The 14,644-nt window shown below is 50.3% G+C and overlaps 2 protein-coding genes and 1 pseudogene across 3 annotated transcripts; 1 reads left to right on the forward strand and 2 right to left on the reverse strand.

Moving 5' to 3' along the window:
• Nucleotides 1–474: 474 nt before the first annotated feature.
• LOC136550214 (ATP synthase subunit gamma, chloroplastic) lies at nt 475–1,912 on the reverse strand. The gene has a single exon (XM_066541702.1). It carries the CDS (start codon nt 1,791–1,793, stop codon nt 717–719), a length of 1,077 nt encoding a protein of 358 aa, XP_066397799.1. The 5' UTR covers nt 1,794–1,912; the 3' UTR covers nt 475–716.
• A 133-nt stretch (nt 1,913–2,045) lies between these two features.
• Nucleotides 2,046–13,065, reverse strand: LOC136550213 (protein RRP6-like 3). 2 transcript variants are annotated; one of them, XM_066541700.1, is made up of 8 exons: nt 13,022–13,065; nt 11,972–12,092; nt 10,786–10,964; nt 10,637–10,675; nt 3,680–4,780; nt 2,846–3,501; nt 2,496–2,673; nt 2,046–2,396 (listed from the first exon to the last, which is right to left on the reverse strand). In XM_066541700.1, exons 1-7 carry the CDS (start codon nt 13,025–13,027, stop codon nt 2,601–2,603), a joined length of 2,175 nt encoding a protein of 724 aa, XP_066397797.1. In that variant the 5' UTR covers nt 13,028–13,065; the 3' UTR covers nt 2,046–2,396; nt 2,496–2,600. The 2 variants fall into 2 exon arrangements, with proteins under 2 accessions (XP_066397797.1, XP_066397798.1); XM_066541701.1 differs by lacking the exon at nt 13,022–13,065 and having other exon boundaries at nt 10,786–11,195; nt 11,972–12,095.
• On the forward strand, nt 9,245–10,091 carry LOC136552426 (uncharacterized mitochondrial protein AtMg00810-like; annotated as a pseudogene).
• Nucleotides 13,066–14,644: the final 1,579 nt, after the last annotated feature.

A 14,644-nucleotide genomic window follows, 5' to 3' on the forward strand; every position in this document is an offset into this window, starting at 1 on the left:
GAGGCGAGGGGACGACGAGGTAGCTCTTGGCCGCGACGCACTGGTTGCCACTCCATTCGGGCCTAGAGGTCTCGGATTCGGTGCTACAGCTTGCCGCCAGCCATCCTGGTTGCCGGAATATTAGAGCTCTGGTAAGGAGGGGATGAGAGGAAGGGGGAGGAGGAGGTTGCTGCGGGTGGGCCTTTTGGTCACCACCGTTAGCCAGAGAGTGCGGTATCTCCACCCGAGTCGCCTGTAGACGACGCCGGTGTGTGTGCGCACGCGCAGAGTCTAATGAAACTTTTTTTTTGTTCATATATATAGAATCCAGTGAGTTCAATTGATGTAGCAATCCCTTTTTTTTTGCGCAAGGATGTAGCAACCCAACGAACTAGATAGAGGAAGTGCTAGATGCAGCAATTCTATTTCAGTTTCGAGTGGGCACAGGACAACTGAAGTGTCAAATGGAGGTAAAGCATCGAAACTAACTGGACATTTGCAAGACAAGGCGAGATTTAAAATACTCAGATTATACATTTTGGCATCTCTGGATTGAAATTCTTGTGTACGTCGCGAGGAACACAGAACTCCGTTGCGTTTGTGCTATCAGGCCTTACAGGCAGAGTGGACAACAAGAAAATGAGAAAAAGAATTATATATAGCAGGAGCACCGCACCAAGAAGGCCACCACACGGCACAGCTCGGCTCGCACAAGTCACAAGGGCTCGGGCTCAGGCTCAGGCGAGGGCTTCGGCACCGGCGACGATCTCGAGGATCTCCCCGGTGATCTTGGCCTGGCGCTGTCGGTTGTAGGCGATGGAGAGGTTCTTGGCGAGCTCGATGGCGTTGTCGGTGGCGCTGCTCATGGCGCTCATCCGGGCGGCGAGCTCGCTGGCGAGCGACTCCTGCAGGGCACGGAGGATCTGGCTGTTGAGGTAGAGCGGGAGCAGCGCGTCGAGGATCTGTACCGGGTCCTGCTCGAACTGCACCACGGGGGAGAAGGGCTGCGTCTCGATCTTCACCTTCTCGCGCTCCACGGTGAGCTTGCCCTCCTTCGTGGTGAGGCGGAAGAGCTCGTCTTCGGTGGCGTCCACGCAGACGCCGTTGATGTCGCAGATCTCGCCCTTGGGGGACATGGGGAGCAGCGTCTGGATGATGGGGTCGGAGCGCACGAGCGATACGAACTTGGAGTAGAGCAGCTCCACCTTGTCCACCTCCTCCGAGACGAAGAGCGAGTAGACGAGGTCGCAGATGGCCTGCGAGTCCTTGACGGTGGGCACGCCGTTCACCTCCAGGTCCCGCTCCAGCGGGATGTAGGGGCGGCGCTGGAAGTAGGCGTTGCCCTTCTTCCCCACGCTGATGACGCTGTACTGAAGACCCAGCTGCTTGAGCTCCTCGATGCGGGCCTCCGCCTTCTTGAGCACGTTGTTGTTGAAGCTCCCGCAGAGGCCGCGCTCGCCGGTCAGGACGACGAGCGCCACCTTCTTGACGGGGCGGGTGCGGGTGAGGGGCAGGTCGATGTCCTCCATCTGGATCTCCTGGTTCATGTTGTAGAGCACCTCCACCAGGGCCTCCGAGAAGGGGCGGGAGGAGACGACGGCCTCTTGCGCGCGCCGGACCTTGGCGGCGGCCACCAGCTTCATGGCCTCCGTGATCTTCTGCGTGTTCTTGACGGAGTCGATGCGGGTGCGGAGCTCGCGGAGGGAGCACCGCACCACGAGGCCCGAGCGCGGGGCGGAGCGCCCCCGGGTGGAGGAGGCGCTGCTGGCGAGCGCCGAGGAGGACCAGGCGGTGGAGAGGTGGGAGCACGACATGGCTGCTGCTGGTCCGCGGCGACGGGGATCACCAGCGTCGGCGCGCGGGGGGTGGAAGCGGAAGAGACAGGGGCGGGACGGGACGGGACGGGAGGGGAGGAAAATGGGTTTGGATGGATTGGGTTTGGGTGGAGAGCTGGCACGGTGGGGTATTCAAGCCGAGCTGAGTGGTGGAGGGGCAGTGACGGCGAGATGGGGAGGATCATGTGGCTCCGCCGAGCTGGCTGCACCCGCTTTGCAGCATGCCGCTGACGCTCCACACTTCATTTTTGGATTGTGGGGAATGAAAATCTGAATGAAAAACAAAAAATAATGCTCTGGCCTCTGGGGGGGAAAAAGGATAGTGGGATCCTGCTCAGGATATCCCACCGTAAACAACAGATACTCTACGACCACAGTTTGGAGGGAGGAGCTCTTGCCCATTTCTACAGGAAACGAATTGTTTCCAGTGAAATCCTGAATAATTTGTGTTCCAAAAGCAACCCAAGTTTAAGGCCTGTCCGGAACACATCAATTTCATCACAATTCCGAGTTAAAAACGGAACTTTGATGATTCAATCTGCTGAGTTGAAGTTCACTCGTATAAAAAACGGCTCACCTAAACTGATGCAAAATTCATGCCAAAAGAAGTAGAGAGATGAAACTGGTATTTCAAGATAAAGCAAGGTACTCGAACAAGCACACGGATTGAGAGATACATACAAGTACAAAATATCAGGTTTAAGGGGATGCAACCAATTCTGGGAAGTAAAACTTGAACCTCAGGGTACAACGACAGGAAAGGTACTGATGACATCCGCGTATAGCCTAATCCCTTGCAGATTGAGGATCTTTCCTTGGTGGCTTGTAGACACTGAAGTCACCGAAATCCCGCCGTCCACTGCACCACACAAGAGGACATACAGATAGCAGTAAATATCTAGTGATGAAAGGAAATCTGGACAAGAAACATCGCGACACAGAAAGATCTTTTAAGGTCACTGGTACGTGGCTAGAACTTCACATACAGCTTGGTGAATTCAAGAAAAGGCATATAATGAAAGGCAACTGACCTGTGGTTAATATTCCAGCCAGAAGGTAAATAACGGGGGTGAACAGCCTCAACAAAGATCTGCCTCCATCTTTGGCAAAAGTGGTTAATAGCTTCCTCCCCGTCATTGGAAAGCAAAAGTTCCACAACTTGTTTACCGTGATGCCCATGACCCAACAGGGAAATCTTCTTCTCAGCATTCTTGGAAATGACCTGGCTAGAATTGTCACGGATGGATAGTTCCCTGTCGAGATGGCTGTTTCCAGGAGTGCAGGCGCCTCTTGCTTGCTGATTGGTATCTGTCTCAAGTGTCGCAGTGTCATGATCAAAAGTGGTGTCCTCCATGCCGACTGGCAAACTTGAGCTTCCCTGGCTCAGGGTTAAATTCTCTAGCTGGTTTCGTTCCTCTGTCTCATCAAACTCTGGTTGACCATTACTCTCAGTTCCATCCTCAGAAAATCGCTCAGATAAGGCATGACAATTTTCTGATCCACGTCCACTGTCTTCTGAGATGGTATTGCTGCTGCTCTTTCTAATAATATTTTGAGCCTGAGCTCTAAACGAATAGCCCTTTTTCTTTTCAAGACGCCTTCGCTCATGAGGACTCATACCAACAAGTAATGCCATCTCGAGGTCTTCAGGAGTCACATCCCTACCACCATAGTATGATTTTACAATCTGCAAAGAATTGAATTGGTCCATAACAGAGATCTATAGCTAAGAACAAGTACATATTTAACAAGGAAAGCATATGGACGGATAGGATAAAACAGATATGTTAATACGTCAATGTCAGAGCTCCATAAACTGTTAAGTAGTCCATATTGAGCCAGAAATACAAAAAGGGTGTCATCACCTGCATTAGCTCTTCACATCTCTTCAACGGCATAGTGGATCCATGACGTAGAAGAGCCATGGCAGCAGTCCTCAGCTGCAATGGGGAGACACCTGTTCCATTCAATTTATCTTCAGATACTGATGTGTTGGTAATCAAACTTATATCACCCAAGTTCATTATCTTTTGCACAAAAAGGGGTATTCCAAATTCTTCTGCTATTCGCCTCTTGTATTTCTCAGCTGCTGAATGAGCTATTTCATGACAGTCTACACAAAGAAGTACAATATCATGTGAACGATGGCTCTTCAGATGTTCTGGAAAATGCATCCTGTAGCATGACGGTATTATTCTGTATCTAATATAATGGCTCTTTTCTCCACAGCCCACACAAATATTTTTCTTGCTCTGAATATAGAACTCATTATCTTCATCCTCTGGACGACCTTTAGGTTCAAAGAGAAGCATGATTGCTGGAGGACTATCTTCAATCAATTTCGCCAAATTACGTTGAACGTACCTGGGATAGAAAAGCTCATCAGTTTGACAAAATAATTCTTCATTCATGCTATATGCATGTAAATAGCTAATGGGAATATATTTAAGAAACAAACCATTCCAATTTTTGCGGTCACAGTAGCAAAGTAGTCTTCCATCACTAGCATAAATCCTGCAATTGTGATATACCGGGGACTTGCAGGAGAACTTTTTAATGAATAAATCCCGTGAAGCCTTTTTATTAGGCGGTGCTGTCAGCAACTTCTCTCCACTTGGAGCAAAGGAAAACATATTTGTTTGCTTCAAACTTAGGTGTGTTATAAAGTTGTAATTATAAACTGATAGTCGACATAATCCACTTGGATCTTTATACTTCTCTAGTAAACTTTTAAAGATGCCGCCCATGCTGGTAGTGATGTCATCCAGCAGATAACAGAGTTCTTTGACATGAGCCACAACAAGAGGTGACGGTGATGACAAGGAAGGGTACATACTTGAAATGCTTAGGTCAGTTTCTGCTATGACAGCAAACACCTCTGTTGGGCCTTTTGGAAGACTAACAGCAAGGGCAGCTATAGCTTGGTCAGACAGAACATATCGTAAGCTTTCATCATGCATCCGAGCCTGGAATGACCCAAAACCCAAGTTGTTAGGAGATATCAGAAAGGAAACAGACCCACCACAACTACATAACTGCAAATATGCATGATATCCTGGAAATGCATTTGCTTCAATGTGCCCATCGCTATACAACTTGCCCGAGTGACATCTGGTGATCACCCAGGATTCAAAGGTAGATAAAGAAGTTATACTACCTCCAGTCAAGAAAAGTTCATGTTTCGGACAAGGCACACTGTTAGCAATAGGCGCCCTAATGGGCTGTTATGGGCCGGTGCGGTTAAGCACCTTAGGGATTAAGATAGATTGATAAGGCAAGGATCACCGTTGATTGGGTGTTTCTATAAACCCTTAGGGATCCTTGCCTATATAATGTGCCCCTATACCCCTTTAATCAATCAATCAATCCCGAGGCTAATTGCTCTCATGGTATCACGCTTAGGTTTAGACTTCCGCTGCACCTTCCTCGCGCGCGCCGGCTGACTGCCGCGCCGCCCGCTTCCCCCCGCGCGCCGGCCCCTAGCCGCGCGCACCCTCGCGCGCCGGCCCTTGCTGCGCCGCACTGCCATGGCCTCTGCTCCGCCTTCTCCCAGAGACGACGCCACCGGCTCCGCCACCTCCCTCCAGGCCGATGAGGTGACCCGGCGGTTCGCCCAGGAGCAGGCGAATGAGGCCGCCGCCACCGCTCAGCGCCTGGAGCGCGAACGCATGGCCACGCGCGACGCCGCCCTGGCTCGCGCCCTTGAAGCCGAGCAGCAGGCCACGACCGCCGCCAAGGAGCGGGACGAGGCGGCACAGCGCGCCAGCGACGCCCTCGCGCGCGCCGCCATGGAGCGGGCAGCCGCCGACGCTGCCATCGCGCCCGAGTCTTCGGGAGGACCCACTGCGCCGCCTCCAGGAGGTCCTGCGCCGACCGACCTCCGCGCGGCCATGCTTCATCACGAGGCCGTGGCCCTGCTCCAACTCCACTCTCAGGCCGTCGCCGTCAGCAACATCCGGAACCACGTCACTACCATCCTTGACGTCGACTCCGGTAACTTCAAACGTTGGTGCGATCAGTTTCTACTCATCCTCGGCAAGTTTTCTCTCCAGAGCCATGTTCGCGAAGACCCTCCAGTCCCGATTTCTCCTGATTGGGCCCGGATGGACTGCGTCGTCAAGTCCTGGATCGTCACCACGCTCACGGATGATCTGGGCGAGATCATCAGTGCCCAGGGCTCCACAGCCCGGCACGCCTGGCTCGCTGTCGAGTCGCAGTTTCTCGGCAATCGGGAGGCTCGCTCCATTCAGCTAGAGACGCGGTTTCGCAACTTCGTCCAAGGCGACCTCTCCGTCACCGAGTACCGCCGCAAGCTGAAGAAGATGGCCGATGATCTCACGGCCCTCGGTGAGGTCATCACCGACCGCACCCTCGTCCTCAACGTCATCCGCGGCCTCAACGAGCGCTTCGCCCACGTCGGCACGCTTCTTCGCCGAGCCAAGCCCTTCCCCACGTTCCTCGAAGCCCGTGAGGACCTCATCCTTGAGGAACTCACCATGGCGAATCGCAAGGAGGCTCTCGCAGCTGCACTCACCGCCTTCACTACTCCCACCGCGGCACCTCCACCTTCTGCAGGCTCTGGAGGCGCTGGAGGGGGCTCCAAGGCTCCCAACAGCCGCCGCAGCAAGCGCGGTGGCGGCGGCAAAGGACAAGGCAGCAGCAGCGCTTCAGGACAGGGCTCCCGGCCCCCTGCCGACGCCACACAGCAGCAGCAAGCTGCTGGACAGCAGCAGCAGCCGGCTAGGGGGGGGGTGCCCTTGGCCCAGCTTCTACAATCCCTGGTCCGGCACTATCCAGATGTGGCCAGGAGCTCCTCGTCCGCCTCTGGCACCCATCCCGGTGCCCCCTCACCTCCAGGCACAGCAGTAGGCCCTGCTCGCTCAGCAGCAGCAGCAGGCGCTTGTTGCTCACCAGCAGCCCGCTGGACAGTGGGTCGCTCCGGGGTATTACAACCCTATGACCGGCCTCCCTTCCTGGGACCCGATGGATCTCGCCGACGCCTTCAGCACGACATCGCTGACCCCTCCTTCGACCAACGAGTGGTACTTCGACTCAGGTGCTACTTCACATATGACATCTCAGCCCTCCTCTCTTTCACATGTTCTTCTCCCGCGGTACCCTAACCCTTCATCTATTATTGTCGGTAATGGCTCCCTTATTCCTGTCACTGCCACTGGCTCCACAGAGTTATCATCCAATTTATGTCTTAATAATGTTCTTGTGTCGCCATAAATTATTAAGAATCTTATCTCTGTTCGCCAATTTACTATTGACAATAATTGCTCTGTTAAGTTTGACCCCGCTGGTTGTTCTGTGAAGGTTCTTCCATCTCGGAAAGAGATCGTCCGGTGTAATAGCTCCAGGCCATTGTACCCACTTCGCCTTCCACCAGCACTTTCCCTTGCCGCTCAGGGCTCCTCTCCACTGTGGCATCGGCGTCTTGGCCATCCTGGTCACGAGGCCTTGTCAAAGCTCGCGTCTAGTGTTTCATTCCCTATTCAGGATTGTTCCGATTTATGTCATGCTTGTCAGCTAGGGCGTCATGTTCGTCTACCCTTTCATGTGTCCACCTCTCGTGCGTCTAGCAAGTTTGATCTTATTCATTGTGATTTATGGACCTCTCTAGTTGTCAGCATTTCTGGTTATAAATACTATTTGGTCATTCTTGATGATTGCACTCACTATTTGTGGACATTTCCTTTACGACTTAAATCTGACACTTTCAGCACGCTTGCTCAATTCATCGCCCACGCCTCCACTCAATTTGGCGCCCGCGTCAAAGCCGTACAGTGTGACAACGGGAAAGAGTTTGACAACTCCAGCACCCGGCACTTCTTCCTCACCCAGGGCATTCACTTTCGCATGTCCTGCCCTTACACCTCGTCTCAGAACGGTAAAGCTGAACGCAGTATTCGCTCTATAAATAATGTTGCTCGCTCCCTGCTCTTTCAGGCGTCCATGCCTCCCTCCTACTGGGTGGAGGCTCTCTCCACGGCGACTGTCCTCCTCAACATATTGCCCACCAAGACTCTAGAGTTCTCCACACCTCATCTTGCCTTGTTTGGCAAGCCACCCACATATGATCATCTGCGAGTCTTCGGTTGCAAATGTTATCCCAACATGTCCGCCACTGCCATTCACAAGCTTGCCCCTAGGTCTGTCCTGTGCGTCTTCCTAGGCTATTCAGCTCATCATAAAGGGTACCGCTGCCTTGACCTATCATCCAATAGAGTCATCATCTCCCGGCACGTCATCTTCGATGAAACGGCCTTCCCTTTCGCTGAGCGTCATGGTCCTCGTACTCCAGCAGACCTCGAGTTTCTTGCCGATGACACTACTAATGCTGTGCCCGCTCCTATTGGACCGTCGCACAAGTGTTTGCCTGCAGGAACTCCTCCCAGTACCTCCGACGCCACCCGCGCCCCTGCCGGTCCCCGTGAGGCCGTGCCTGGGGCACCCCTGGAGCCTCCCGAGGATGCTGAGGATCCTCCGACGCCCGCGCTCTACGTCCCCCCTGCGCTGCGGGTGTCGGGGACATCCACCGCGCCACGCGCAGCCACCAGGAATCTCTCTTCCGCGCCACACGCGGCCCTGGAGCTGCCCGACGCGCTGCGTGCCGGCGCGCCATCCCCTGCGTCGTTCCCGGGCTCCCCAGCACCCCTGCAGGCGCCCCGCGGGCCACCACCAAGGTTCCCACCTCTCCGGCCAGCTCGCGACTTCACGTACGTCTACACGCGTCGACCGCGCGAGCCGCGCGAGCCACTGACCGCCCCGGCTGCTGCACCAGCCGCCTCAGCTGCTGCTCCGGCCGCTCCTGTTGCAACAGCAGCCCCGCTACCCAAGGGTGCGGTTGCTGTTCCTCCGGTGGCCAACCAGCACTCCATGGGCACCCGTTCGAAGAGCGGCTACAGGATGCCCGCTATCTACCATGTCGTGCCTCTATCTCCGGTGCCGAAGACCTTCCTAGCGCTCTTGCTGACCCCAATTGGCGAGCAGCTATGGAGGAAGAACATAGTGCTCTCTTGCAGAATCACACCTGGGATCTTGTGCCCCGTCCTCCTCGGGCCAATGTTGTCACTGGGAAGTGGATCTTCAAGCACAAGCTTCAGTCTGATGGCTCCCTCGAGCGGTACAAGGCACGTTGGGTTCTTCGTGGCTTTACCCAGTGGCCTGGTGTAGATTTTGATGAGACCTTCAGCCCTGTGGTGAAGCTTGCTATTGTTCGCACGGTGCTCTCCTTAGCACTCACTCGCCACTGGCCCATTCACCAGCTGGATGTTAAGAATGCCTTTCTTCATGGCAATTTGACTGAGACAGTGTACTGCCAGCAGTCGTCCGGGTTCGAAGATCCAGCTCATCTGGACTTTGTTTGCCTCTTGAAGAAGTCGCTCTATGGCCTAAAGCAGGCTCCTCGTGCTTGGTACAGTCGGATGGCCTCTTACTTGCTGTCTATTGGGTTTGTCGAAGCCAAGTCAGACACCTCACTCTTCATCTATCAGCGCGGATCAGACACAGCCTACCTATTGCTATATGTTGATGATATTGTCCTCACAGCCTCGTCGTCAGATTTTCTTCGGCGGATCATCTCAGCACTTCAGCGGGAGTTCGCCATGAAAGATCTTGGTGAACTACATCACTTCCTCGGTATGCATGTTCAGCGACGTGGTGATGGACTCCTGCTCTCACAGCGACAGTACATGCTGGATATCTTAGATCGCGCCGGGATGACCGAGTGCAAGCCGTGCTCTACACCAGTTGACACCAACTCTAAGGTTGCTGCAGCTGAGGGGCCCCCTGTGTCTGATGCTACAGACTTTCGCAGTCTTGCCGGAGCTCTTCAGTACTTGACGTTCACTCGCCCAGACATTGCATATGCTGTTCAGCAGGTCTGCCTCCACATGCATGACCCTCGAGAGCCTCACCTTGCTGCTCTGAAGCGGATCCTTCGCTATGTTCAGGGCACACTCCACCTCGGTCTCCTGCTGCGACCGACCACTTCGACTGATCTTGTTGTCTACACCGACGCTGATTGGGCTGGTTGTCCCGACACTCGCAGATCCACCTCGGGTTATGCAGTGTTCCTCGGTGACAATCTCGTTTCCTGGTCTTCCAAGCGCCATAATACAGTATCAAGATCAAGTGCTGAAGCCGAGTATCGCGCAGTGGCTAATGGAGTTGCAGAGGCGACCTGGCTACGTCAGCTTCTTTTGGAGCTACATGCCCCTCTTCGGCGCGCCACACTGGTGTACCGCGACAACATCAGTGCCGTCTACATGACCTCCAACCCGGTGCAACATCAGCGCACCAAGCACATTGAGATCGATCTTCACTTCGTCCAGGAGCGAGTCGCCATTGGTGATCTACGAGTTCTGCATGTTCCTACCTCCTCGCAGTATGCTGATATCTTCACCAAGGGACTGCCAGTGTTCACGGAGTTTAGGTCCAGTCTAAACGTGCAAAGTGGCTGACGTTTTGACTGTGGGGGAGTGTTAGCAATAGGCGCCCTAATGGGCTGTTATGGGCCGGTGTGGTTAAGCACCTTAGGGATTAAGATAGATTGATAAGGCAAGGATTACCGCTGATTGGGTGTTTCTATAAACCCTTAGGGATCCTTGCCTATATAATGTGCCCCTGTACCCCTTTAATCAATCAATCAATCCCAAGGCTAATTGCTCTCACACACAACTAGTTTACTGCTGCTTTCACTTGTCTGAACATCAAGTTTTGCTGACCGGAGGTAACAACAAATAAGCAATTAAAAAGATTTACTTTGCAGAAGGGGAGGGAGCTATTCTAAGGGAAATAGTTTTTTTTTTACTGACCATTAAGTCCCTCCATGCACAAAATTTCCAAACAAGATCCTGTGGATGCAGAAGATTAGAAATTCAGGAACAAAAAATACAAAATCGCTGGCTGGCAAGCTAACCAGAAGACATTCTACAATCAAAAAGTGAATACAGAAAAGAAGCACCTTCACTTCACTATACTTTTTGGAGTCGAACCCATGAGTTTGCAAATTTCGTGAGAGAATAGATGTTGCACTGGAAGCTCCAGGAGGAGATTCAATTTCTTTTGCATACAGTTGCATGCACACCATATTTGAGCGATGACTAGCCTCGAAGAAAAAATTGATTTTATCACTGGAAGTATCTGATTAGATATTACAGATGATCAAAGACTTGAGACATGTGATGAAGGCCAAGGGTACCACGGTACCGATATGTGATTTGATGTTGACAAGAAAAGAGAATATTTAGGATTATCCAAATCTTATGAGGGTTAAAGTATCAATTTCTGCAGTTCAGCAATAGGATATCATGAGTGCCTCATCACTGCCATCTGCTTTTCTTGGTCCCCCTTAATACTGCTTCCATTTCTTAACTACACATCAGGAATATATAGAGATGACACGTTGTGCTTACCATTCGAAAGCTTATGTTGACATTGTGAAAGATTTTTTGACACTCAATATTAAAAATAAGAATTAAGAAAATAGCCATCTAATTTTCCACAGGTGAATAGGATTGCATAAGTTTGTTAATGAAATACTCCCAGCTTACATAGCTCCATAGTGTACCATTCAAAAGTTCCTTTTCCATTGATAGAATAATAAATACTTCCTAGTTTTAATTGATTATTCACAGTTTACCAAATATTTCCCAAGTCATGCGGCCTGTTCGTTTAGGCTTGTTTGGCTTATAAGCCGTACTTTTTCAGCCAACGAACAGTATTTTTCTCTCACACCAAATCAGCCAACAGTACTTTCAGCCATGGCTTATCAGCCAAACAAGCCCAAACGAACAGGGCGATGGATCAAATAATGTAATCTTTGCAAATGACTCATCATTTCCAGGAATAGTGCATTTCATATTTCTGAAGCCTGGTACTAGCAAGAAATGTATCAGAGCTGCTAGTGTCTTCCACATGCAGAAAAAAGAATGACAAACAGAAACACCATCCAATTCAAGAACCAACAATCTAAAGAAATTTCGCTCTTCAGACCATGTGAAATTAGTTTAAAAACTTATACAACTATGACTTCTAAATTCTGAGATAGCAAATTCAAATATATTAGATAACTGTGAGGGTACTGAGCCAATGAACAAAAAAAAGCAAACAATAGGAAAGAAAAGGTTGATACAGCACTTAGAACATACCACAGGCTTTTGCAAGGAGCTCTGATGCCAAACAATTTGCGATGTACAACAGATAGTGAGCATCAGTGCGAGCATACTCAATCATTTCTGGAGTCAGAGGACGCACTCTCCAATCTTCACGCTGGGGTTTCAAAATCAAGGTAGGGAAACAAAATGAGAGCGGATATCAGGCAATTGCGACATTAGAATTTTTTAGTTTCAAACAAACTGAAATTTTGAATGCCAAAAGAAATATGCCTTACAACATGTATGCACTTGGTTATCATTTTCATAAGCATGTCATGTATTCAACACCAAACATAATGCTCAAAAGCAAGCAAATTCATCAAAATATCCTTTGTAAAGAAACTTATGAGGGTGATGATCATGATTTATCTTTGCTCAATCGAAGAAAAATTCAAAGGTGATGATCATGATTTATCTTTGCTTGAATTTAGTTGACTAGAACAGCATGGGAACTATGCATTCATAGATGCAGTAATGACTCTGCATGATTTAAGGATGTGACTACCAGGCTGTGAAGCATGTAAAGACCAGTTATTTGGAAACCTATCAAAGCTAACTGGGTATGTTGAAGCCAATGTATGGTGGATTATTGACCTTATAAGTTGTCATGGGTCATATAGTAAGCTACCTTACCTTGCTTATATTAAGATATAATAAATTGCAAGCCAGAGTACAAGATCAACATATGTAAGCTAAACATGCCTTAAGAGTATGTTTTAACACTCTGATGTTTTGAAGATCATTTATATTTCTAGTCAACAATTGAAAAAAAAAGAGAGGAGTAAATCATTCCCTGTAATAAACTCTAGTTCCATAGGGCAGCATGCAAAATAGACCCTCAATCTGCTTCTTTGTTTTGTTGTAATTTACCATGTGAAAACAAAACAAATAGTGTACTCATAAGTGATACACTTTTTAAAGCATTCTGCCTCATATTTCCCATGCTCTCATGGAAGTATCAGTGCATAAAATCAACTGGCATTGAACAAATGAGTGACTTCACTGAGCTCAGTACTTTTAAGCTGACACTGATCGATTACCTACCTGCATTGTCTTGTCTGTGGTCACTTCACAATATACTTCAAGCAAATATGTTTAGAGATGTTGCAAAGCTCACACATATGATGATGAAGGAGCTTATTGCACATGAGACATGACATTGAGTCATGTGATCAAGGTGGAGAAGATCAAGACAAGACTTGCCTTGATGGACCGGTTGCAAGCGTGAAGGGCAAGTTGGAGGCTTTGGAGCAATGGACCGCGTGGCGGTGAAGCTTAAGCAAGACTTGGCGTCGATGGACGAAGGCAACGGTGAAAAGCAAGTGAAGTCAAGATCGATGAACCAATATAATCACGTGATGATATGAAGTGGATCATATCATTGTTGATCGTGTTGGTGCATGTGTTACATCGACATTGGAGGAGATGGAATGGAATGCGTAAGGCAAAGGTATAACTTAGGGCATTTCGTTTCATCGGTCATAGGTGTGTGGAGAAGTTTATGACCGGGTTTAGGATAGATGGCCGTACTATCAATAGGGGCAAACTTATTTGCATATCGGTCATCTAGTGCCACTTGAGTGATCTAACTTTGCATCATCGCTAGGATTGAGTGGCGTGGCAAGTTGAGTGGCTAATCCTTTGAAAAATGATTGTGAAAATGCTAACACACATACATATAGTGGTGTACACTTGGTGGTGTTGGTACATTTATAAAGGAGATGAAGTTGGAGTTGATGTAGATCAACTCGGCGTTGGAACAGAGGTGAGAAGGGTTTGAAACTCCACCGGCGGAGTGTCCGCCCGTAGAGTGTAGACAGTCCGACGGTGCCACCGGTGCCCTGTTTCGAAAAGGTAGGGTCTCACAGAGTGGACCAAACACTGGTCACGTAGTGACCGGACGCTGGGTTCCTGCATTCGGTCAGTAGTGGCAGTCAGCGGGCAGGCGTCGGTCTTCGACCGGACGCTGGCGCTGGAAGTGACCGGATGCTGACAGGGTGCGTCCGATCAAGGTGACATGTGATGACGTAGGCAGAGCAGTGTTGTTGGAGGTGACTAGATGCTGGTACTACGTCTAATCGCGACCGACCAAACACGTCCAGTCATGTCTGGTACCTTACTGGAAACGACCGGACGCTAGGGTTGCTGCGTCCGGTCAGTTCAAGCTGCTGCGTTCGGTCATTAGATGATAGTTGAGATTGGATGAACAGCGTTTGAAGAAGGGGACACATGGCGTGCATCGCATGACCGGACGCTGAGGTCCAGCGTCCGGTCGATCGGACTGGAGCGTCCGGTTGTTCCGACTTTTGCCCAGTGAAGGGGTAATGGCTCTATTTGTTCGTGGGGTTATAAATAGAAGTCATGATTGGCCTTGAGCTAGTAGCTGAGCACACTAGAGCCTTGGTGGCTTATGTAGTAGTGCTTGGGAGCCCTCCATCTCACATATACTTGATAGTGATCATTTGATTGTGTGAGAGAGCAATTCTAGTGCGATTGCATCATGAGGTTGCATCGAGTGGCACTAGGTGATCGAGTTACAAGCCGGTGGTGCTTGTTACTCTTGGAGGTTGCCACCTCCTAGACGGCTTGGTGGTGGTCTCCGTTGAAGCCCGCAAGAAGCTTGTGCGGTGCTCCGGAGAAGAGCTTTGTGAAGGGCATTGTGCTCGC

This window comes from Miscanthus floridulus, chromosome 4, assembly GCF_019320115.1.
Source record: "Miscanthus floridulus cultivar M001 chromosome 4, ASM1932011v1, whole genome shotgun sequence".
Classification (NCBI taxonomy): Eukaryota; Viridiplantae; Streptophyta; class Magnoliopsida; order Poales; family Poaceae; genus Miscanthus; species Miscanthus floridulus.